At 42.5% G+C, this 26459-nt stretch overlaps 1 protein-coding gene across 2 annotated transcripts in view; it reads right to left on the minus strand.

The window, feature by feature from the left end:
• The window catches only part of dmxl2 (Dmx-like 2), a 154401-nt gene extending 128677 nt beyond the window's left edge, over nucleotides 1-25724 (minus strand). For both annotated transcript variants that reach the window (XM_063065995.1, XM_063065994.1), the window contains exon 1: nucleotides 25362-25724. In XM_063065995.1, the coding sequence (XP_062922065.1) occupies nucleotides 25362-25448 (87 nt within the window). In that variant the 5' untranslated portion in view covers nucleotides 25449-25724. The remainder of the gene's footprint in view (nucleotides 1-25361) is intronic.
• Nucleotides 25725-26459: the final 735 nt, after the last annotated feature.

Here is a 26459-nt window from a genome sequence, read left to right on the forward strand (position 1 = left end):
TGTTTCAGGAACAGCTTCTTCCCTTCCACCATCAGATTTTTGAATGGACAATGAACCCATGAATACTATCTCATTATTCCTCTCTTTTTCCACTAATGCTGCCAAACCTGCTGAGTTCTTTCAGCATTTTATGTGTCCCCCTTATAGGTAAAGCAAGACTTACTGCAATATTATACATTTCACAGGATATTGAGAATGCTACAAATCAAAAATTAATGATTAGCTTATACTTTCGGCCCTCAGATTTGTGCTTCATTGGGATCTCTTCTGGGGGAAGGTATGACATATACAAAGGGGACCTGAACTCAAGGGGGACTAATTTCCTTTTGGATAGGTTTGCAAGAACTATTGGGGATGGTTTAACGTGGCTTGGCATGGGGAGAGGAAGCAGAGTGATAGGTAAGACGATGGAAAAGCTGATGTAAAGGTAGATGCAGCGTGTAGAGAGACTGGAAGGACAAGCATTGGATAGGGCATAAATGCAGTCAGTTGGATGGGTTGAAATGTGTCTAATGTAATGGAAGAAGTTTCAGGAACAAGGGTGATGAAAAGCATGGATCAGTACATGGAACTACAACATTGTGGCCATTATAAAGCTGTCATAAGGGCAGGAATGGCAGCTGGATGTTAAGGGCTTTAGATGTTTCAAAAGGGACATGGAGGGAGATAGAGGTGGAGGAATGTTCCACAGGGGTTGATGCTGAGACTTACTTTTCACGTTTATGTCAATGATTTGGACGATAGATTTGAAGGCTTTGTGGTTACATTGGCAGACAATAGAAAGATAGATGGAGGGACAGGTAGTGCTGTGGAAGCAGGGAGTCTGCATAAGAACTTCAACAGATTAGGAGAATACGCAAAAAGTGGCAGATAGAATATAGTGTAGGGAAGTGTACAGTCATGCACTTTGGTAGAAGGAATAAAGGGCAAAGACTTTTTTCTAAACAGGGAGAAAATTCAGAAATCAGAGATGCAAAGAGACTTTGAAGTCCTCATGCAGACTTCCATAAAGTCTCCTTGCAAGTTGTTTCAGAGGTGAGGAAGGCAAATGCAATGTTAGCATTCATTTTGAAAGGACTAGAATTTAAAAGCAAAGATATATTGCTGAGGCTTTATAAGGCATTGGTCCATCACACTTTGAGCAGTTTTGGGCCCCTTAGAGGGTCCAGAGGAAGTTCATGAGAATGATCTGTGAATGAAAAGGTTAATGTACAAGGAACATTTGTTGGCTCTGGGTCTGTACTTGCTGAAGTACCCCAAGAACAAGGGAGGATCTTACTGAAACCTATCAAATATTGAAAGGACTTGATAGAATGGACATGGATAGGATGGTTTCCTATAGTGGAGAAATCTAGGACCAGAATAGAAGGTCATCCCTTTCAAACAGAGATGAGAAGGAATGTCTTTAGCCAGAGGGAGATGAACCTGTGGAATTAATTGCCACAGACAGCTGTAGAGGCAATGTCATTGGGTATATTTAAAGTGGGGGTAGATGGCTTCTTCATTAGTAAGGGAACATAGAAATTCAGAGCACATTACAGGCTCTTCGGCCCACAATATTATGCCAACCATGTAACCTACTCTAGAAACTGCCGAGAATTAGCCTACCAGATAGCCCTCTATTTTTCTAAGCTCCACGTGATGAAGTTTTTAAGGATATTGGGGATGCAGGGGTTAATGACCTTCAAGGACTTTGTACTCTGTTAGCATAAGTTGCATCCTTTGTTTTTGCTTCATGCAGCTGTGAGGTTGTGAAATAGCTAAACTACTTCTTTGTTTCAATCAAGGACAGAATTGTCTGATTCTGTAGAGTAATACTGTAGATGTGTGTGTCTGACAAACACTCCGAGGCTAACTACTTCTTTGTCAGGCCCTCTGTATCTTGTAGTTTGATAATCTTGTACTAAGAATTGGAAAACAACTCCATATATGAATAATGATGGCCTCTTTGAACTGTATAAACATTGCTGTATGTAACCTGCTGATAGAGGTTCATTACGAGCTCCTAGAGGGAGAGGAACACTGTCCCTCTGGTAGGCAGCTCCAGAGCCTCTCGCCGGCTGAGTTCGAACAAATAAACTGGTGAAACGGATAACGTAAAGAACTGTTTGTGGTGTGGTTATTGGTCCGGCGAATTTATGTTTACACATGTACCTATCTAAGAGTCTCTTAAAAGACCCTATTGCATCCACCTCCACCACCGTCGCTGGCAGTGCATTCCACGTGCATACCACTCTGTGTAAAAAAACGTACTCCTGTACTTCCAAAAACCTTAAAACTATGTCCCCTCGTGTCAGCCGTTTCTGCCCTAGAAAAAAGCCTCTGGCTATCCACACAATCAATGCCTCTCATCATCTTATACACCTCTATCAGGTCACCCTTCATCCTCCGTCACTCCAAGGAGAAAAGGCCAAGTTCACGCAACCTGTTCTCCCAAGGCACGCTCACCAATCCAGGCAACATCTTTGTAAATCCTCTCTGCACACTTTCTATAGTATCCACATCCTTCCCGTAGTGAAGAGACCAGAAATGAACACAGTACTCCAACTGGGGTCTGACCAAGGTTTTGTATAGCTATAGTATTACCTTATGGCTCTTGAACCCAATCCCATGGTTGATGAATGCGATATGCCTTCTTAACAACACTGTCAACCTGCACAGCAGCTTTGAGTGACCTACAGACATGGACCCCAAGATCTCTCTGATCGTCCACACCACCAAGAGCCTTACCATTAAGAATATATTGTCTTCAAATTTGACCAACCAAAAATGAATTCATCTGGGTCGAACTCCATCTGCCACTTCTTAGCCCAGTTCTACAGCATACCGATGTCCCACTGTAACCTCAAACAACCCTCCAGACTAGCCACAACTTCCCCAACCTTTGTATCATCAGCAAACTTACTAACCCACCCTTCTTCTTCATCCAGGTTATTTATATTAAAAAAAAATCACAAAGAGGAGGGATCCCAGAACAGAGCCTTGTGGACACCACTGGTCACCAACCTCCATGCAGAATACGGACCATCTACAACCACCCTTTGCCTTCTGTGGGCAAGCCAATTCTGGATCTAAGTCAAAGGTTACAGGGAGAAGGCTGGAAAATGGGTTTGAGAGAGAGATAATAAATTAGCAATAATGGAATGGTGTAACAGACTCGATGGGCTGAATAGCCTAATTCTGCTCCTACTTTGTGCCTTACGGTCTTATGGAGATTTACCAGGATGCTGCCTTGGTTAGAGAACATATCTTATGAAGATGGTTGAGTAAGCTAGTGCGTTTCTCATTGGAGTAAAGGAGGATAAGAGTTGAACTAAATAGGTAGCCAGAAATATTTTCCCCCCAGTATGGAAAAGGCTAATATGAGCAGATACAATTTTAAGGTGATTGGAGGAAATTATAGTGGGATGTTATACACAGATGCTGACAGGAGTGGTAGTACAGGCAGATACAGTGGCATCATTTGAGAAGAAAAATGGAGGGCTATGTGGGAGGGAAAGGTTGGATTGATCTTAATAGGTGGTTACAAAGTCAGCACAGTATTGTGGGCCTATACTGTGGTCCTATACTGTGCTCCACTGTTCTGCATTCTAGTAATTATACTCAAAGGTTGCAAACTCTGTCACATTAAACAATTTCAAAATGCTTGCTGATGGAAGTTACAGATTATCAAATAATTTGAACTATGCACTAAGACACAACTGTACATTTAACAACATGGGCTGATAATCACAACAGATGATGCTGTGGTTAATATCCCCTGAGTAACTACAGCTGGAGTGCAGAAACAAGCTGCAGATTAAATAGTAAGGGGGTTATAAATATAGATATCCAAGATTTCAGAAAAATATCAATGTGGTAATTTTCACACCAACACCAAACTAGAGAAAAAGAAAAACGAGATCGTCTTAAAATTATGATATGAATTTTATATCTAATTACTTCCCATGAGTTACTCCTGCATTCAAAATAACCTTTGGTTCCCGCTACATCAATAAACATGACAAACCAAATGGGTCTCATGTCAGAGAAAAAAAGAACCTTATTTTAACAAGAGTAAAAATAAAATTCTAATATGCTTGTAAATCACTCTGCTTCTCTAATGAGTACCAATTCCACCCTGCTGTTCAGAACCATCTGTCAATTAACCCTACATGACTGTACTTGTGCTGGTTTAAATACTGTAGTATGCCTTCGATTTTTGCTTGCATTCACAATGAAAAATGTTGGCAGAAATAGATTTTCAAAATAATATTCGTCTAAGTCAAACTGAGTAAGCCCAACAATTATGAAGAGAACCACCAGTATTCAGTTGGTGGTACAAGATAAGTAAATCCTGGACACAGACTCACTGCAAGACCTAGGAATGCAGATAGCAGAGGCCACTAAAAAGAGCCCATAGGATTCCACAGCATTGTTAAGATATCAGACATTTCCATTCTAGCCAAATTTTGCCGTAGGACTAGCAATGTCTTTGATTTGAATTGAGATGAAGGCTTATAACTTATAAAGAAATTAATTTATTCATTTTTTTATAAAAGTATTTAAATTGTGTCTTGGTTTAATTTGCTTTAATTATTCCACTAAAGAATTTAAATAAACTAGCAAAACTTAGTGTGGCCAAAAGGCAAGGTTTTGGCCCTTCCTGTCACCAGCTGCCAAGTGACTGAGTCAGAACCTCAACAGTGCACCTACACAGCCCACTGGTGCTCCTAGGCAACTGGTTATAGGCTGTACAACTATGCACATCCTGGCTAATACAACACAGGTCAGGAAGTTCTTCCAAGCCTCTTTGAATACGAAAAGCAAATGATCATATGGAACATGGCATCCAATAACTTGCAATGCAGCTCTGAATAGCATTTCCATTGCTTCATCCCTGCACATTGGCCTGTCTAGTCCATGGACCACTCATGCAGAAGAATTTCTCAATGCCTGACAAGTTTTCATTTATATTCTTAATTGGCTCTCCCTCTCTCTGAGCTCCTACCCCACTCCTCTCAAGATATTCAAGTTGCACACTCCCAGGTCACATTCCTCACTCTACACACCCTTGACCAGTCAACTGCTATCAAAAAAAAACAACTCAGTCTCTCACCAACAACCTCCAACCCGGTTCCCCAACTCATCCACTCTTACATGCCCTGACCCGACAACAATAACAAGCCAACTGCCTCTATTTAACTGCATTAATCCCAAGTGAAAATATCAACCTAGTGCGTATTCATGTCAACCCTGACCCTGGCCCTTCTATTTCAAGGGCGTTGCCCAACATTCATTCCTACTTTCAGCAGCCAGCCTCCCTCCCTTAATCACTCCCAAGGTTTGTTCAATTTCTTTATCCTACCCCACACTGCCAAAGGAAAGCCTTTCCTCAGTAAAAATCCAGTTCACTTAGTGCCCCAACCCCTGAACATTTCATAGCTGTTGATTTATAAACAGTGCCATTGCAGGAACCAATTAAATCCTCGGCTCTTAAATATTGTACTCTGTACAAGACAAGCACTTCAAAATAGAATCATCTTAAATTTCCAGTGTCAAATACATAGCAAACTTTCTGGACCTCCTAACTAAGCCTAACAAAACATTTTTGGACATTCATCACAAGGACTGCAAAAATCCATTCTAAAATAGCCTTGTTCTTTCAAATTACAATGAGCTCAATACCATCCGCAATAAACAATGGGCAACTGATAAATCAGTCATTTCAAATTATTCAGATTAATACTACCCCAGGTTACAAGTGAAACACTGACTGAATTACCCAACAATCCTTACAAAACATTCAGACACTTAGACTGGGAATTAGTTCACACGTACAATTGTCACACATTTAGTGTAACTCTTAGATCCTGTTTTTTTAACAGGTACAGATTAAGATAATATGCCAAGATTTCAAATAGTTTCTAATTCATGAGGAAAATTACAGTAATATTCACTAAAATTGTACTAATTCCAGTTTCTGATAAAGAATGAATGAGTAACAAAATAACAGCAGGAACAAAATTTAAGCCTTGGACTTTTAAATGGTATACACAATTTTAGTACTTAAGCTTTTCTTAGTTTCCAGTGGTACCATCAATTTATCACATTATAGATAACAGTTGGGAGAAAGTACTTACCGAAGTGACAAAAATGAATAAAAGCTTAAATGGACATATAATTATATTGCAAAAAATATTTTAAAAAGTTAGTTTTCAAAAGGTATTACACATCACAAAGCACTTCACAGTCAAAGAACTGCCTTGGTGCTGAGATACATTCTAGGATGCGCTAGGATACCTCAGTAACGTAATTTGGGGTCATCGGGTGTTTCAGGTCTCTCAATATCAGACACTTGCCCAGCCGACCCGGCCAGCATTGATCAGGCCTTCATTTGTGTCCCAGCAGCATTGGTCCATGGGTCATACCTCTTGATCTATAGCAATCTGGAGGCTCACTCAGCAGCCTCTGCAACAGTCCTGTTGGCTCTTTTCTTTGCAGCCCCTGTAATGCCAAGGAGAGAGTAGGTTCTGCACAGCAAGCAGAGAGCAAAACCTCCATACCCTGCCTATATAGGCTTGAATTGTGCCCCCCACCCGTCTCTGGCACTGCTCTACCAGCTCCTGATATTTGGCTTTCTTACACTCAAATGCCTCCTTAATCTGGTCTTCCCAAGCAACTGTCAGTTCTAACATGACCACCTGCTTTGAGGTTTTATGGCAGAATGACCACATCAGGCCTCAGGGATTATGATGCAATGAAGTTAGGGAATATTAACTGCTTGCCAAGATCGATTTTCAGTTGCCAGTCATACGCCGTGTTGAGCAAGCCTGCTGGTGATCTAGGCTGAGGCTGTGGTTGGTCTTCAGCTTTCTGGGTTGGCAGAGGTGCCTAGACCAAGGAGATACTTTCTACCGCTACCTTCAGCACCTGGTCCTGGCCCCAGCAATAGCGGCCTTCTCCCAGGGCTTTTGAGCGATTGCGGACAATATGTTCCACTTCCAGGGCAATAAAACATGACAGTGTCTCACTTTGAAGTACATTATGCTGTTATGTATACACCACGAAAATGCATCTCCTCTTTAAATTAACACACATCAAAGCTGCTGGTGAATGCAGCAGGCCAGGCAGCATCTATAGGAAGAGGCGCAGTCGACGTTTCAGGCCAAGACCCTTGCGAAGGGTCTCGGCCTGAAACGTCGACTGCGCCTCTTCCTATACATGCTGCCTGGCCTGCTGCATTCACCAGCAACTTTGATGTGTGTTGCTTAAATTTCCAGCATCTGCAGAATTCCTGTTGTTTCCTCTTTAAATTAAGTGTCTTTCACATTCATCCAAAAAGGCTATTAGGATCTCATTTTAAAATTCCATCTCAAAGACATCAGTGCAATGAAGTGTCAGCCTAAATTATGTGCTTAAATCTCTTAAGGGAGGCTTGAAAGAAGATCTTGCTGAGCCAGAAGCAAATGTGGGAGACCAAGCCAAGACTGACCTCTCTAATTACACTATCCTAATATGCATCAATTTAAATTTGTTTGCATTTCCCCAAAAATTCTGCATATGCCAGGCAGCAAATCAAATTACCACCGCTTGAAATGCAAATAGCACCACCTACATTTCTGAGAATTCCGCTTTATACATGCAAGACATGCTGATAAAATGCAAGAATGAACTCCAAAGTAAATTTACTATCAAAGTACATATATATCATCATATACAACCCTGAGATTCATTGCCTTGCAGGCATACTCAATAAATCCATACTAGAATAATAACAACAACAAAATCAATGAAAGACCGCACCAACTGGGCATTCAGTCGGGGTACAAAAGACAACAAACTGTGCAAATACAAAAGAAAGTAATAATAATATTGAATAAATAAACAAACAAACAAAAAATTGAGAACGAGATGAAGAGTCCTTGAAAGTGAGTCCATAGGTTCTGTGAACATTTCAGTGATGGGGCAAGTGAAGTTGAGTGAAGTTATGCTCTTTGGTTCAAGAACTTGATGGTTGAGGGGTAATAACTGCTCCTCAACCTGGTGTTGTGAGTCCTGAGGCTCCTGTACCTTCTTCCTGACAGCAGCACAGAGAAGAGAGCATGATCTGGGTGGTTGGGGTCCCTGGTGATGGATGCTAGTTTCCTGTGATAATGCTCCGTGTAGACGTACTCAGTGGTGGAGAGAGCTTTACCTGTGATGGACTGGCCCTTGTCCACTACTTCTTGTAAGATTTTCTGTTCAAGAGCATCGGTGTTTCCATACCAGGCTGTGATACTCTCCACTACACATCTACACAAGTTTGTCAAAATTTTAGATGTCATGTCAAACCTTCACAAACTCCTAAGGAAGTTGAGACAATGTGATATTTTCTTCGTAATTACACTGGGAAATTTAAAGTTGCTGACCCTCCTCCAGGGTAGTTGTAGAATGCAGATGTGAAAAGGGATACTCGGGTAACAGTCGTGAAACAGCAATTATTGCCTTCTTAGACCAGCATCACAGTTTGTTATCATTATACTTCCAATTCTGCTTCTCACATTCCCCCCACCTCCACAACTTGTGGCATTTCATGCTAAGGACTTGGTATTATAAGTCACTAATTTCTTAGCTCCATCCATCCCCCTCCTGTCTTCTCCTATCATTTCGGATCTCCCCCTCCCACTTTCAAATCTCTTACTATCTCTTCTTTCAGTTAGTCCTGACGAAGGGTCTCGGCCCGAAACGTTGACTGTACCTCTTCCTATAGATGCTGCCTGGCCTGCTGCGTTCACCAGCAATTTTTATGTGTGTTGCCTGAAGTTCCAGCATCTGCAGATTTTTGTGTTTGCGTGTCACTAATTTAACGTCAAATTTTTGAAAAAATCCCTAAAGGAGCATCTCGGCCAGGAAAACTGTTCACGAGGCTTGGCTCATTGCACCAGGAAGTGCGATGACTGCGCTGGTGGAGAAAGTAATAGTTCCACTCTAATTTGTTCTGCTGTACTGCTCTGATCTTGGAAAAATAGTTTTAAAAAAACATAGGTATTATTATTGACATTGTAGATTTGAATATGGAATGCTCTCTAAAAGAATGCACACTGTTGAAGGCCATTAGCTCCTCAAAAATGGAAACAGTACTGAATAAATTTCAATTGTTCCATCCAAAGTTTTAAATACATGTTTTATTACAATTATCCTCAAAGATCAGGAAAGATTATTTATCCCTAGAAACACTGAGTCGGTTACAATTACATACAGCAGCCAGATTGCTTTCAAAGGATGCGAGAGATTTTAATAAAGACCTCAACTTCAATTCAGTGTAATCCATGTGAAATCTGCATGCATATTCATCCACAATAAATTAATTTTATTTTACCAAGTACAGTACAAGAACAAGAAATAGGACAAGGATTGGAGTTCCGCAATTCGGAAATAAACAACAAATTTGGACTGTTTTAAATAGTTAAGTCTATTGAGCTACTTAACAAAGAAATTTCTGTAAAGTAAAATTCACACTTCACCACTGTATAGGAATAAGCTCAAGCAGCAGCATGACCTGTATTCACTTTTAAAAATACGCCAAGTCAACTAATCACCATTAATATACTTCATATTGTTTGGTGCAAGATTAATAAGAACAGAAAAATTAATATATACTAAAAGGGAAGCTACATAACTAAAAAGCTGGCAAGTACAACCAGAATTATTTTCAAAACAGAAAGCTTGGTTACCCTAAATTATTTACTAGCAAAACGGCTGTTTTTATTTTCTCAAATAAGCATTGTTAGTACTATCACAACAGTGAAAGCCTTCTGAGTCTTGCAAACAATGTGTTCTATGTAAATAAAGTCAAATATTATGCTCCTTCTTTAACCATTTCCCCTCCACAGGTTATGATTCAGGCAAGCATGCTGTTCCATACTACAGCTACCTTCTCATGCCTCTTTCAAAATAACCCTTTGCAGCTTATGCAGTGTGGTGTAGCCCAAAAGCCAAAACCACTCTTTAAACTAGTTGCTATCTCTATCTTGGGCAGTGAACTCCAAAGCCAATTCTTGCACGTCTTCTCCATCCTCACTCAAATTGACCACTTCCTCTCATCCTTGTATGCAAATTTCCTGTTTTCTATTCCTCAGTAGCCACTTACATTCATACAGCACCTCACAGAAACTTTCTGGAGAGTTTCAGGATCAGATGTGTCATAAAAAGGGCATCAGTGACAGAGATAGGGGTGGGAAAAGATGATTAACAAGAATCAAGGAATTTTAATTTTAAAGAGGTTTGGTTTGGAATCAGAGGATAACATAATAAAGTGTATTACATATGAATTAATGTATTTAAATATTTTCTATTGTTTTGATGTGTTATGAAGAAAATCTGATTCATGTGGAAAAAAGAGTATATTGCAAATAGATGCTCTTCTTCAAAGAATTTAGAAGAAAAGGTGGATCCCAAGCAAAATAATAGTACTGTTCCTCATTTGGTGAACTTGATGACTCTGGGCACTACAAATGGTTTACCACAGCAGTCCCCAACCACCGGGCGCGGATCAGTACCGGGCCACAAATCATGTGCTACCGGGCCGCGGAGCATGTGCTACCGGGCCGGGAGGAAGCCATATGAGTCAGCTGCACCTTTCCTCATTCCCTGTCACGTCCACTGTTGAACCTGAATGCACGCGAGGTCATTACCCGCGCGAGGACATCAGTCGGTCATTAACCTACAACTACTCAATGAGTAAAAAACAAACATCGCTTGAGAGTTTATTTGGAAGAGATGGTAGGGGACATAAAAGGCCTAACGATGATGATAACGCAGAGACAGCTCAGGATGAGACTGCCAATAAAAAAAGAAAGCTTCCTTCAACAGAAAATACGACGTTCTACATAAAATATGGCTTAACTGCGACCGGTGACTCGCACGCTCCAAGCCCCCTGTGTGTGATATGTGGAGCCAAGCTGTCTAATGAGGCAATGAAGCCCTCAAAACTGCTTCGGCACCTTGAGTCCAAGCACTCTGCACGTAAAGACAAACCCGTTGAGTTTCTTGAGCGGAATAAAGATGAGCGAGCGGGACAGAAGCAAGTGCTGAGAGCCACCACCTCCACAAATGCTGCTGCTCTGAGAGAGTCGTACTCAGAGGCTAGCCATATTGCTAAGGCTAAGAAGCCTTTTACTGTTGGTGAAGAATGGATTCTGGCTGCTGCCAAGGACATGTGCCGTGAACTGTTGGGAGAAGCTAACAAGATGGCACAGGTTTCTCTTTCAGCTACCACAGATTCCAGGAGAATCGATGACGTGATGGAGGTGGTGTCTGCCTACTGATCAACACTGCGTGGTGCTTGGACACAGTGGCACTAACAAGCTCCTGCAGCCCGGACCTGGAACACCTGTCGGTGAAGTGTCGTCCCTACTATCTGCCAGAAGAATTCACCTCGGTCATACTGACAGCGGTCTACATTCCCCCCCAGGCGGACGTGGAGTGTGCTCTGAACATACTGTATGCCAACATCAGTGAACTTGAGACCAGGTATCCAGAGGCTTTGCTCATTACAGCCGGGGACTTTAACCAGGCCAACCTCAGAGGGGCGCTGCCAAAGTTATACCAACATGTCTCCTGCCCCACTAGAGGCCCGAATATACTTGATCACTGCTACACAGCAGTCAAGGATGCCTACCGTTCCGTCCCACCACCTCACTTCGGAAAATCGGACCATCAGGCCATACTCCTTGTCCCGGCTTACAAACAGAAACTGAAGCGGGAGGTCACGGTGTCAAAAGTGGTGTCGCATTAGACGGAGGAGACGGATGAGGTCCTCCGTGACTGCTTTGAATCGGTGGACTGGCTAGAATTCAAGGACTCAGCAGCTAACCTCGATCAGTACGCCTCAGCTGTCACAGACTTTATCTGGAAATGCACGGAGTACTGTGTGCCTCGCAAGATGATCCGAGTATTACCTGACTGGAAACCTTGAATGAATTATGAGGTCAAGTCACTTTTAAAGGCTAGAGCTGCAGCTTTTAGGTCCGGGGATACCAGTCGCTACACGGAATCCAGGTGTGAACTCCGGAAAGCCATTAAGGGTGCCAAGAGGCAATATCGAGCCAAGTTGGAAGCCCAGGCTAACCAGAGGGATGGTAGTAGACTATGGCAGGGTCTAAATGAGATCACTGGGTGCAAAGAAAAGCCTGTGAATATCAATAACTATGGCGCTTCTCTTCCTGACGAACTTAACGTATTCTACGCAAGATTCGAACAGAAGAGGAGTGTCCTGCTCCCTCTGGATGAACCAGACATGGTGGCATCGAGATTCATCGTCACCGAGGAGGACATTAGAAGGGCCTTCTTGAAGACAAATCCAAGGAAGGCGACGGGCCCAGATGGCATCCCTGGACAGGTTCTCCTGGCCTGTGCAAGTGAGCTAGCTGGAGTGTTTGCTGACATCTTCAACTGCTCCTTGCTTCAGTCTAGGATCCCCTCGTGTTTTAAGAAGGCAACGATAATCCCAGTGCCGAAGAAGAGCAAGTGACTATCGACCTGTGGCTCTGACATCAATTGCTATGAAGTGCTTCGAGCAATTGGTTATGGCACACATCAACCACAGCCTACCAGTCAAACTCGACGCTTTGCAATTCGCCTACTGGAGCAACAGGTCAACGGCAGATGCCATCTCTCTGGCTCTACATTCCTCCTTAGAACACCTGAAGAATAAAGACGCATACGTAAGGCTCCTTTTCATTGACTACAGCTCTTCTTTTAATACCATCATTCCAAATAAGCTCTAGAACCTGGGCCTTGGCACACAAATCTGTAGCTGGATCTTCAACTTCCTCACAGACAGGACCCAGGCTGTAAAAATAGGTGACAAGCTCTCCTCTACAATCACTCTGAGCACTGGTGCTCCACAAGGCTGTGTACTCAGCCCCCTGCTGTACTCACTGTACACCCATAATTGTGTAGCCATGTTTCCATCGAAGTCAATATACAAGTTTGCTGATGACACAACAATTGCAGGCCACATCTCGGGTAATGATGAGTTTGAGTACAGAGAGGAAATTAAGAACCTGGTGGCATGGTGCGAAAACAATAACCTATCCCTCAAAGTCAGCAAGACAAAGGAATTGGTTGTTGACTTCAGAAGGAGTAGCGGACCACACGACCCAATTTACATTGGTGGTGCGCAAGTGGAACAGGTCAAAAGCTTTAAGTTCCTCAGGGTCAATATCACAAATGACCTGACTTCGTCCAACCAAGCAGAGTCCACTGCCAAGAAGGCCCACCAGCGCCTCTACTTCCTGAGAAAGCTAAAGAAATTTGGCCTGTCCCCTAAAACCCTCACTAATTTTTATAGATGCACCGTAGAAAGCATTCTTCTAGGGTGCATCACAACCTGGTATGGAAGTTGTCCTGTCCAAGACCGGAAGATGCTGCAGAAGATCGTGCTGCCAGGATAATCAAGGACACGACCCACCCAGCCAACACACTTTTTCTCTCTCTTCCCTCCGGGAGAGCTTGAAGACTCATACGGCCAGATTTGGGAACAGCTTCTTTCCAACTGTGATAAGACTGCTGAACGGATCCTGACCCGGATCTGGGCCATACCCTCCAAATATCCCGACCTGCCTCTCGGTTATTTTGCTCTACCTTACTTTCCATTTTTCTATTTTCTATTTATGAGTTATAATTTAGTTTTTTTTAATATTCACTATCGATTTGTAATCCAGGGAGCGGGAGGCGCAGAATCAAATATCGCTGTGATGATTGCACATTCTAGTATCAATTGTTTGGCGACAATAAAGTATAAGGTAAAATATAATAGAGTATAAAGTACATAGCGGAGGACATTGAAACACAGCTGTTGGAATGGCTTAACGAGTCTGGTTTCACTACCCGAGTCAAAGAGGTTGCTCCTGAATGCCAGTCTACACACTGTGTCACACACCGGGAAATGCTTGCTAGCTGAAAAATGTCACCTGATCTTAACAGCGTATTGAGTGACGCTGTTGAAGTTATCAATCACATCAAAGCAATAACTCTTAACTCATGTCTGCTTGAGCAGCTTTGTGAGGAAATGGATGCAGAGCAAGAACGCCCTCTCTTACACACTGAAGTCAGATGGCTATCAAGGGGGAGAGCCCTGGCCAGGGTTTTTGAGTTAAGAGAGCAGCTACAGAGATTTCTTTCAGGAAAAAAGTCACCACTGGCAGCACACTTCAGTGACGAGGAGTGGATAGCAAAACTGCTTATCTGTGTGACATCTTCAACCTGCTCAATGAACTCAATTTGTCACTTCGGGGGAGAATGACAACTGTCTTCAAGTTGGCAGATAAAGTGTCTGCTTTCAAAGCCAAACTGGAACTGTGGGGATGGCGAGTGAACAGTGGCATATTTCACATGTTCCGAACATTAGCTGGGAATTTGGGAGAAACTGAGGCTCACAGCTGGTGCGCGAATACCCATCTTCGCTGTCGACAGAATTCGATTGTTACTTCCCAACCGCAAATGACTCAAGACGTGCAAAGGAATGGGTCCATGAGACCCATTTGCAAATGTCTCCGGCGAATCATCCAGATCAACCTCTCAAGCTTATAAATGACGGTGGGCTGAAAAGTATGGTTGACATGACATATCTCTGCCAGTATTCTGATCAAAATCAAGGCTCAATATCCTGAGATGGCCACAAAAGCACTGAAAACTTTGCTTCCATTTCCAACATCATATCTCTGCGAAGCGGAGTTTTCTTCAATGAATGCAACAAAAACTAAATTGTGGAATAGACTGGACACAAGGAACCCCTTTATGACTTATAATTGACATCACTAAATTCATGCGAGGAAAACATGCATTGTGTGTTTAATATTAAATTCGTTAGATAAACCCTTTTAGAAGCAAAATTGAGTGTATTAGCCACTGGTAAGTGACTTATAGCCTATACTCCGGTCGTGATTAACACCACTCCTGTACCACCTCCCCCCACCCCCCCCAGTCTGCAAGAATACTGTCAATATTAAACTGGTCCACAGTGCAAAAAAGGTTGGGGACCCCTGGTTTACTATGATTTTCCCACAACACTTTTAGGAGCTGCTAGATGTACTGATCTCTGGCTCCATTGATTCATTCCTCTCCTTGACTATACCTGATCTGTTCAGGCCTTTTAACATTCAGAATGTTTCTATGAGATCCCCCCTCATTCTCCTGAACTCCAGGGAATACAGCCCAAGAGCTGCCAGACGTTCCTCATACGGTAACCCTTTCATTTCTGGAATCATTCTCGTGAATCTTCTCTGAACTCTCTCCAATGTCAGTATATCCTTTCTAAAATAAGGAGACCAAAACTGTACACAATACTCCAAGTGTGGTCTCACGAGTGCTTTATAGAGCCTCAACATCACATCCCTGTTCTTATAATCTATACCTCTAGAAATGAATGCCAACATTGCATTCGCCTTCTTCACCACATAATCAACCTGGAAGTTAAACTTTAGGGTATCCTGCACAAAGACTCCCAAGTCCCTCTTATCAAATTCTGCAAGATTATTCAACTTATCATACTTTCACTAAGATGAACACAATTCCTGATAACATTAAATAAACTAGGATATAATATACTACCCTCAACTGCTCAGACTAGGAACACAAAATGCGCCAAATCTTTTCTAAAATTGTTTTATTTGCACTATTGGACTACATTCACTAAATGAGAAATCAAAGTCACATTGGTCTTAGATGGATGCAAAAGATCCTAGTACTTTTCAAACAAGTGCAACATGTTCTCCATTGCACCATAGTCCATATTTATCTCTTGGCTGCCATCACCGAAATAGATTACCTCATCTTTACAACAATTCATTACTGTTTGTAGGAGTTGGCTATACACAAATTGATGTTTAATATAAAAATAAAAACACCAACCAAGTACACTTCTGCAGTTAAACTGATAGTAATCTTCACTGAAGCAGAAGATTCTGGGTCAAGCACTCTGAATTTTCAAGCACAAATATTTAGACTGGTAGTGGAGTACTATCAGAATGCAACACTGTTAAGAGTTGTCAACTTTCCAATGAAACATTGAATTGAATCAAGCCAACCCTCACATGTGGATGTAAATAATCCTATGTCACTATTTCAAAGTACTTATTTTTGGTGGCCTCACCAGTACTTATCCTTCAATCAACACTTCTACATCACATTTTCTTGTCATTTTCACTTTACTATTGCAAGAGCTTGCTCTGCCCAAGTCGGTTGCCATGTTTTTAAACAAGAGTGAATTAAGCTTCACTATGTATTTTACTGGTTGTGAAATGCTTTAAAATGTCTTGAAAGGCATTATATAAATACACACCTTTGTTTTTAAATAAACATTATGGTATATTTTGGTATACCTGGAACTCTAGTTAAGTAAAATACTGTAATGCAATCCTACTTTTTATTTGTGCATAGACCCATAATAAAAAAAGATGGTTTCAGAAATATTTCATAACTTTAATTTACTTAGCAAAGCAAACTATCTAAATTTGATCCAAAAAATGTGCATTCTATGATAAGAAGTGAGTGGTTCTTTTGATGGCCACATTTGCATCAAATTACTAAAAATATCAGAAAATCCCTAGTAATGTTGGAGCATGTTTATTATGTTATCTAATCATTTAACTTCTGTATTATTTCAGACATGAACATCTAATATAGCTGGACTTTTTGTATTTTCTTTGTTTTGTAGTTTCTTTTGTTTTTATAATTTCTTGGAGTAAGCTTCAAGTTATCAAGGACTCTGCTGTTATGTCCATCTTTTTTCCAGATGGTTTCACTACCACCCATATCTTGCCTTCCACACCTCTTTCTGCAGGGATCTCTCTCTCTCTTTCCGTAACCCCTGGTCCACTCATCTTTTCCCATTCATACCCCTCCTTCCCCAAGCACTCCCTCTTAACCACAGGAGATGTAGGAACAGGTGTTACATCTCTTCCTTCACCACCATCCAGGGCCCTAATCAGTTCTTCCGGTGAGGCAGCTTTTTACACCTGGCATTAATGCAAATCCCTGGCATTATTTATTACATTAAGGGGCATTATACATGTGGCCCACTCTACATCACTGAGACCAGATGCAGACTGGTCAACTGTTTTGCCAAGCACTTGTACTCTTTCTGCAGTGTTGTCTCACAACTGCCAGCCATTTTAATTCCCACACCAACATGATTGTCCTCTGCCTCCTCCACTGCCAAGATGAGACTAGAGGAACAGCACCTAACGTTCCATCTGGGTAGTCTACAACCCAGCGACTTGAATGCTGAAATCTCTAACTCCTTCTCTGACCCTTTTCTCTCTTCTCCTGAACTACTCATCCATTTTCACCCCATCTCTTTCCCCTCCTCTACCCACACATTTCTACTGGTTCCCCTCCATCCCTGCCCTCCCCCCACTGTTTTCATCTGCCCTCATCTTACTTTCTTTATTCTATGTTCCATCTTCCTTTCCTATCAGTTCCATCATCTTCACCCCTTTGTCACTACCATCCATCATCCCCCAGCTTCTGGCGCTATTCCCACTCTCCCCTCCCCTATTGTCTTATCAGCCCCTCATATGGATCTGATCTGCAAGCATCTGCTCCACCTCTTCCCCCTAGCTTTTTATTTTGGTTTTCCTCAAATTTTTATCTTTCAGTCCAGATGGCAGGTTGCAATCCAAAACATTGATGGCCACATTCCTCCATAGGCGCTGCTGAACTTCTGAGTTCCTTCAACATTTTGAGTGTCCGCACCAAATCAATTTATCTTATGGAGAAAATATTCTCAGGAGTTATTTGTTCTTGGCATTCATTGCCCAGCTCCAGTTGCTGTTGAGAAGGTAGCATAGGACTGTCACCTTCAAATTGTTGTTCGTATCATAAAGGTCCCGTTAGCAGACAGCACCACATTTTTAACCCAAATTAAGGGATCAAGGCAATAAATATCCTAATCAAAGGGGAATATCATTCATACAAAGGTGGAATTGATGGATTTTTGCATACATCTGTTGCCCTTTGTTTCTAAATATAGAAGCTCTGAATAGTTGCTGCTAAAAGAAGTTTTGGCAAGTCATTCCAGTGGACCATGTAAATATTGCATGATGTAGCCACAGTGAGTTAATAGTCGAGGGAATGGATACGCAAACTGAAGGATCGAATAGATTCCTTTGGCTTGAATTACATCAAGCTTCCTGAATGTTACATCTACATGCAGGCAGACAATTATTATAACTGATTTGAGCCATGGTAGCATTAGAGAGTATTTTACGGAGTCAGAAGGACAGCACTCACCACAGAATATCTAATTTCTGATGTGTTCTACTAGGCAGAGGATTCAACCATTAGCAGCAGACCAGTAATGGGATTCTTACAAATGCAGTATGTCATCATAACATTGTTGATCATCATTCAACATCAACAAAAGGAGGGAGGCTTACTCTGAAACTGCCTCAGAGTGCGGCACATTCGAGGAGGAGAGTTCAGAATGAGGTCAAGGCATGTTCGAGACGGTGTCAGAGTGAGTGAATTGGAGAGGCGTCAGTGTGGAGGAGTTTTGGAGCCCACCCACCTAAACCGCGAGTGAGGTTGGATCAATGCAAGCGCTGAGCTGATTTGGAAAGGTCGAGAAAGGCCTCAGGCTGGGCAGCAGGGTACAGGCCCAGAACATATCACTGCGGTGGGGCCTGGGTCCTAGTACAGGCCACAACCTGATGTTTGGACGATTTAAACACCAGCCCAGATAGACTGAAAAAGCAGGATGTCGAGATCGGAGACAAGGATCCGGCTGTTTCCACTCACTTTTCTGCGATGTTTACTCCTCTCTCTAAGATACTGTGGCTGAGACTGCTCCAGCTGTTCTGCACTTCATGTCTGCGAGCTTCCTGGTGATTTGCCCCGCTGTGTGATGAACTGAAGCTATGGGCCTACTCAGGCCGCTCTGGGCCTATGGACTCATCGGAATGCTGTTGCTTGCTTTTATTGTTGGCATGATTTGTGTTTTTCCCCTCTTTCTCTGCACATTGGGTGTTGGTCTTTTTTTAAAAAATTAGGTTATTTCAAGTTTCTTGCTTCATGGCTGCCTGTAGGCAGACAAATCTCAAGGTTGTACAACTTGTACATTCCTTGACAATAAATGTACTTTGAGTCTTTTGTCTGTACTTGGCATGTCAATTACTTCAGCCGGGGAGAGCTCCTCAGTGAGGAAATTCCATGAATAATGTTTTCTATTTACCAGACAAGCCCTCTTGTCATCTAAAGTTTACGGCATTGGAAAGTAAGGGCTTCAATATATGCAGAATTTGAAGACTACAACAAAGGAGCAGGAGTAGGATAACAGCTGATTTACTCAGGCCACAACTTCTCTAAGTCTGGTTCTGCACATTATTTAATTCCTCCTTTTTTTAGAAACGTATTTACTTACACTTTAATTTCCTCCAATAATTTATCCTCCACAACCCTCTGGGATAAAAAAAAAATCCAGAGATTAGCTACCTTTTGCGTGAAGAAATATCCATACATCTTTGTCTAAAATGACCACTTCCCTCGCCTCATACATCACCTTGTTAGAGACCCTTCCACAACTGGAAACATTCCAACATCTAAAGTCCTCTTTGCATTCTGTAGGTTTCAACAGGATCACACCTAATTCTTCTGGACCCCAAAGAATATACATCCATCTTCTTTGGCATCTGATTATAAACAATCCTATGAGCCTTGTAATCAGCCTGGTGAATCTCTTTTGATTTCCTCCAATGCTACTACGTCTTTTCTTAAACAAGGCAGTCGCCAAAACTGTACACACACATCAGATGTGGCGTCACCAACACATTATATAAATATAACAATACTTCCTCATTTCTACTCTCCTGCATTTTTGTAATAAAATCAATAAGCTATTTGGCTTCTGAATAATTTGCTGCACCTGCTTGTTAACTTGTTATGATTCATGCACGTTAATACAGGCCCTCTGCAGATTACAGCAGGATTCTGTTTCTGTGACCCATTTACAACCAGGGCAGTTTATGTCGGTAATGTGGTCCTGAGTCCTAAAGTGGTAGAAAATGCCCATAATGCCCCACAGTAGCTGGCTAAATCCAATTTGCTGGTCTCTCAAACATTCATTCAGATGTATGAACTGTCTTTGTAACCTGAAAAGTTCAAAGTAAATCTATCATTTATTTAGATACAGTGCGGAGTAGGCCCTTCTGGCCCTTCAAGCCATGCTGCCCAGCGAGGCCCTAATTTAATCCTAGCCTTATCATGGGACAACTTTACAATGACCAATTAACTTACCAACTGGAGTTTGAACTGCAGGAGGAGGAAACCACAGTACCTGGAGGAAACCCACGTGACATGCTTGTTCAGGAGTCTGATGGTTGAAGGGTAATAACTATTCCTGAATCTGGTATTGTAGGATCCAAGGCTCCTTCCCAATGACAGCAGTGAGAAGAGAGCACAGCCTGGACAGTGGGTATCTTTGATGATGGATGCTGCTTTCTTGTAGCAGCACTGCTTGTAGATGTGCTCAAAGGTGGGGAGGGCTGGCTGGTTCCTTGCTTGCGAAGATCAGAAGGGAAGAGGAGTCCTTCCCTCCCACCTGTGCTGCACAGGTTTATAGTGAGAATCAGTGCACGTAGACAGATTCCACTCTTTAGGCTAGGAGACATTCCACAATCGCACAGCAAGCTGCGACAACTATGGCAACTGCAAGGCTGTAGGTTGAGTATCAAAGTTTTCCTTCTAGACAGAATGCCTGACAAGTCACATCTACCCAGGTTTGGAATTGGAGTTGTCCTTCTCCTAGGCTGGCTGCCAAACAAGGCTGACGAGCCCAGCCTGCTCACTCAGTTATACCGCTGGACACAGTCGCGCCATGACATAGTAAACTCAGTAAGAACAGGTACAACATGTGAAGGTGTTGCTATGGCCACAGTAGTGTGTACAGAGGCTATATGTTAGTGACCTCCTGCATGGCAAGCCAAACAGTGGTTCTGCAGCGTCATTACACCTGGAAAGCAGAGGCTATGAGAGATGCTTCACCTTTCTTAAGTGAGCAGGACATCCAGCCCAGGACTCAGCCGTCCCCCTCTTCTGATAGACTGAACTGCATTCACTACTCTTTGTAGACTTTTTCATTCATGGGCAATGGTGTTTCTATACTAGGATACTCAGCAATATCCATCTCTACAAGTTTGTTAAAGTTTCCAATGATATGCAAAATCTGCATAAACTTCTTAGAAAGTAGAGGCACTGCCATGTCTTCTTTGTAATGGTAGTCACGTGCTGGCCCCAGGAGAGATCCTCTAAACTAATAACACCAAGAAATTTAAAGTGACTGAGCCTCTCCATATCCAATCCCCTCATGACAGCTAGCTCAGAGACCTCCGGTTTCCTCATTCTGTAGTCAATAATCAGCTCTTTGGTTTTGCTGACATTGTGTCAGAGGTTGTTGTTGAGGCACCAAACAGATTTTAAATCTCCTTCCTATATAACCTGGGGAAGATCTGCACCAATGTGCCACTGTACTTAACGCATTTGCAATCCTTCTCCATTAATACACCACATCACACTTTCCTACATTAAACTTAGTCTGCCAAGCTTTCATCCATGTACGTAACTGGTACATTTCCAGTCATCATACTATGGGAAAGATGTGACTAGGCTGGAGTAAGTGCAGGAGATTCACCCAGAAAGTTATTTGGATTGGATGATGTTAGTCATGGGGAAGAGATTAGATTTGCTGTGTTTGTTTTCCCAGATGCGAAGGAGGATGAGTGATGACCTAGTACATGTAATGAAATTAGGAAAGGCATAGATAGAATAGATTTTTCTCAAGGTAGGGATATCAAAACAGGAAGGAACAGGCTTAAGGTGAGAGGTTGGAACTTCAAAGGGGATCTGTAGGTTTTTAAATTTACTTATTTACCGAGAGAGTAGTTAACATCTGCACTAGAGTGCAAGAGGAGGTGGGGAAATCAGTGTTCAGAGTACACTTATTATCAAAAGTGTACCATATACAACCCTGAGGTTCATTTTTTTTGCGGTCAATCCCAGTAAATAGAATCAATGAAAGACCATACCCAACAGGACAAACCTGTGTAGAAAAAAAACCAAACTGTGCAAATACAGTAAGAAAAAAATAATAATAAATAAGCAATAAATATCAAGAACATGAAACAAAGAGTTCTTGAAAGTAAGTCCAGAAGTGGGAACAGTTCAGTGATGGGGCAAGTGAAGTTATCCCCTCTGGTTCAAGAGTCTGATGGGTGAAGGGTAATAACTGTTCCTAAACCTGATGGTGTAAGCCCTGAGGGCTTCTTGCTTTTGTATCAGGAAGAAGAGAGCATGGCCTGGATGGTGGGGGTCCTTGTATATGAGATATGCTCAGTGGTTGGTTGGGGGGAGGAGCTTGCCAGTGATATGCATCATAACCCCCTACTTTTTGTACTCTTTTCCATACAAGGGCATTGGTGTTTCCATACCAGGCCATGATGCAACCAGTCAATATACTCTCCACCACACTTCTATAAAAGTTTGTCAAAGTTTTAGATGTCATGCCAAATCTTCGCAAACTCCTAAGGAAGTAGGGGTGCTGTCATGCTATCTTTGTAATTGCACTTATGTGCTGAGCCCAGGACAGAGCCTCTGAAACAATAACACAGAGGACTTAAAGTTGCTGACCCTGGACTTCTGGTTTCCTTCTCCTGAAGTCAACAATCATCTCCTTGGTCTTGCTGACATTGAGCAAGAGGTTGCTGTGGTACCACTCAGTCAAAGGTATGTAGAGAACCATTTAAAAAGGCAAGGCATAGAACGACAATGCCTTAATGGGGACAAATAGAATTATGTCTTAACCTGGGCAAATTGGATTAGTGTTGCTAAGAGGTCCTCAACCTGGTGTCCACAGACTCTTTGCTTAATGATATTGGCCAATGGCATAAAAATGGTTGGGAACCACTGGTGTAGGTTGACAGAAAGTCAGGATGGATGTGGTGGGTTCAACACTGACTCCATCTACATCCTGGTGAATTGTATTGAATAGTCTGCAAATGCCTGCTTTGTGATTTCAAATTAGGCACAAGGAGATTAAGCACAAGTTGGTTAAACCTAATTGACAAACTCCCAACCTGACTACCTAAGTAATTTCCTTCAGCATCCCAAAGACATGTGCACTGATAGGTTCAACGGGTACGGTAAATTTTCTTAGTGTATAAGATGGCATCCGTTAGTCTTGCGGGACCATGGATCTGCGCCTGAAAAGTCTTCACTCTCCAGGGCGCAGGCCGGGGCAAGGTTGTATGGAAGACCAGCGGTTGCCCATGTTGCAAGTCTCCCCTCTCCACGCCACCAATGTTGTCCAAGGGAAGGGCATTAGGACCCATACAGCTTGGCACCGGTGTCGCAGAGCAATGTGTGAATGGTAAAACTAGGGCTGGGGGGGGGGTGGGGGGAGGGTTGTTGGAAGACAGGGATCTGTGCGTTGGGAGAATACAAATTGAGTTTAATACAGAATTGATGCAAACTGTTGATAGTCAATGCAGATTCAGTGGGCTGTAGGATTTGCTATGGTGCTGCCTGTCTCCATGACTATGTGCTTTCTACCAATTTTACTCAAATTTCTTTATGCCATATTAGTTTGAACACAAGCATGCAACCTGTGAAATAGAACTCATTTCCAAAATAGTGTCCAAGGCTGTACTGAGGTCTGATGCTTACAGGGAATATTTAAAACACAAACCAAGCACCGGTGGGAGATTATTGGTTAACTTAAAACTACCTAATCAATACAGTTGATGCCTTTGCCTGTCACTTTGCTAATAAACGACTGCAAAGTGATACATGCAGTAATTGATTTTTCCACTCTATTTTCTACACAGAACACTAATGCTGGATACATGGGATATGTACATGGGATATTGTATGTCTATGCCAAAATATAAGACATGGGAAACTCCCTGCATTTCTTCAAATAGCTTATTTGACTGTCAATATAATGGCTTAATAGTTGTTCCAAAGCAAATGCAACTTCATCAGTGCTCCTGCAGCATTTACCAAGTACTGCACTAAAACTATGGCCTAGAAGGTTCTTAAACTGAGCACAAGAGCATAAAAGTTCAAAGTTCAAAGTAAATTTATCAAAGTGCATATACCGTATTCAACCCTGAGATTAATTTTCTTGTAGTCATACTCAATAAATCCATGATAGAATAACTATAACAGAATCAAAGAAAGAATGCATTAATAGAAGTAGCCTATGAATCTCCATTCGGGAAAATCATGATTATTCTTTTGCCTTAGTGCTACTTTCCAGCTCTTAACCCATATCCCTTAATTTCAAAGTCTTATCTTCAGATCCGTGTATCCACAGCCCTGAACTCAAATCAAGTGTTGTGTCAACTCATAAACAGACAGTTGTAAAATACAAACATGATTTTCAATCAAAGTCAGAACTAAATTTAGTTTTGAAAAGCATTTACTGCTAGGAAAGTTCAATATAACTTAACATTCTGGCATATTTATCTTCTAAGACAATTTTCACCAAGAGTGTGTTACTTATGCATTTATTCAAACATTTATTTAGCCCGCGAAGAAAATAGATTTCTGTTGTTTTTTTATATAAACGGTAAGACCTTGGTTTCAATTATTTCATTACACGATCTAATCCCTCCGCCCTACCGCTCTCATCCAAAATAAATACTGCAGTTACCGACAGTGTTATGCAGTATCCGAAATTGCATTTATGCGTAGTTTGGTGCTGGTAAAATTGCAGTACCACAACAGACAAGTTATGGAAACCTGTTGGAAATTCTGAAGGATGTCACAGGCAGCCTTTTTCAGCACCATGATTTATTAATGCAATCAAAATCAGCAAGCAGCACAAAACAGATTACAACATCAGCCAATCCCTACTGTCGCAGTAATAATAATGACAATACCTTCCTTCGCGAAACGGAACTGGGAGATATCTAATTGTGCTGATATTCACGATTTATAAAGTAAATCATGTGAGACATGCAGAGCTGCGTGTAAAGGGTGGGCGGAAAGAGAACAGCTGAACTGCACACTCGCATTTCTTCGATCTGCTTACCGCGAGAAGCCCGTAAAGAATTCATGCAAACAGCAGGTAGGCGTGCAGGCAACGACCCATGCAAACTACAGCATATTTCAAAAGGAAGTTAATTCGGGCTTCAGCGCGCACCCACGGAATCAAAAGACCTGCTGCATCACTGCTGTCTGCATTAACCATGCACTGAAAGATAGTGGGGGTGGGGAAATGTGGTTGTTGGGGTGGGAGGGGGGAAATCTGGGAGCAGCACCTTTGTATTTTACACTCCCCACCACACAGGACACAAAGTCCCGCTCCTAGCCGAGTAGGAACCGAGCAAGCCCCTTACCGTGAACGGAATGTCATCGATGCCCCCGACCGAATAGCAGTTGTCGCCGGGGTTGACAGCTCCGGTCAGCACCTGATGGAGATGCATAGTGACGGCCGGGCGCCAGCAGCTTCCCTCACAACATTCCTGGGCAGGTCGCTGCCGCGCCCTCCCTCAACGACGGCTCTGTTTTTGTGTTATCTGTGTGTAAATGTGCGCACTTCTCCTCCACGCCCGCTTTCCTCCGCCAACCAGCACCTCCTGATGCCTCGGCACAGGACTTCCCTTCCCCTCAGCCGCTCCGAGGCGCCAGCACTGCCGCTGCGCTCACCCGGTTCATTTTAAAATACCCGGATAATTCCCGTGCCCGGCGCTGCGGGGGGACACGCGCGCTGGCGGGCTCGTCCGTCCGTGGCCGCGCCCGCGCCCGCCCCCGCCCCCGCCCTCTGGGCAGGACAGCGCGTGACGAAGGCAGGCGGAGGGACTAGTGACGTAATCGGACAGCCTTTGCCGCAGCCGCCGCCGCTGCTGTTCTTGCGGTGTCACTTCCCAGTGCTTCGCAGCGGGTCTCCTGTGGCTCGACCAATGGAGATTGAAAGGGGACATTGCCATGGTAGCATAAGGGAAATCCTAATTCACACAGTGCAAAATGCATCAAAAAAGACCTGCAGGAGTATTTCCTGAACATTATTTATTTGACATTTACTTCCTGCTTAAAATTTCCTTTAAGATTCCTTATTTGTGGAGCAGTAATGCCTTATCTTATACTGATTGATGCATTTTATAGACGATCTTTATAGTGATGTAGCTGGTCTGATCCTTTTATCTGCATGGGCCTCTGCTTCTGGTTTCCAGAGGGTTGAATCAAGTAGAATGGGCTATGTGATGCGCAGGAGCCTAAATTTTGTCTTGCCTTAGCATAACAAGAAGGACATATGGGTCATGGTATCCTAATTATGTCCCTCAATTCAACAAGGTCAAAGCTGACGTTCTGCTTTCTGTTTCCAACACTTATCAGCCCATCACTGCAAATTCCAGAAAATTATCAATCACAGCCTTTAATTTATTGAGCCGCAATCCTACAGAATTCCAAGGAATCATAATCATGTTGGCAGAATC

The sequence above is a fragment of the Mobula hypostoma genome, chromosome 13 (genome assembly GCF_963921235.1).
Source record: "Mobula hypostoma chromosome 13, sMobHyp1.1, whole genome shotgun sequence".
NCBI classification, from domain to species: domain Eukaryota; kingdom Metazoa; phylum Chordata; class Chondrichthyes; order Myliobatiformes; family Myliobatidae; genus Mobula; species Mobula hypostoma.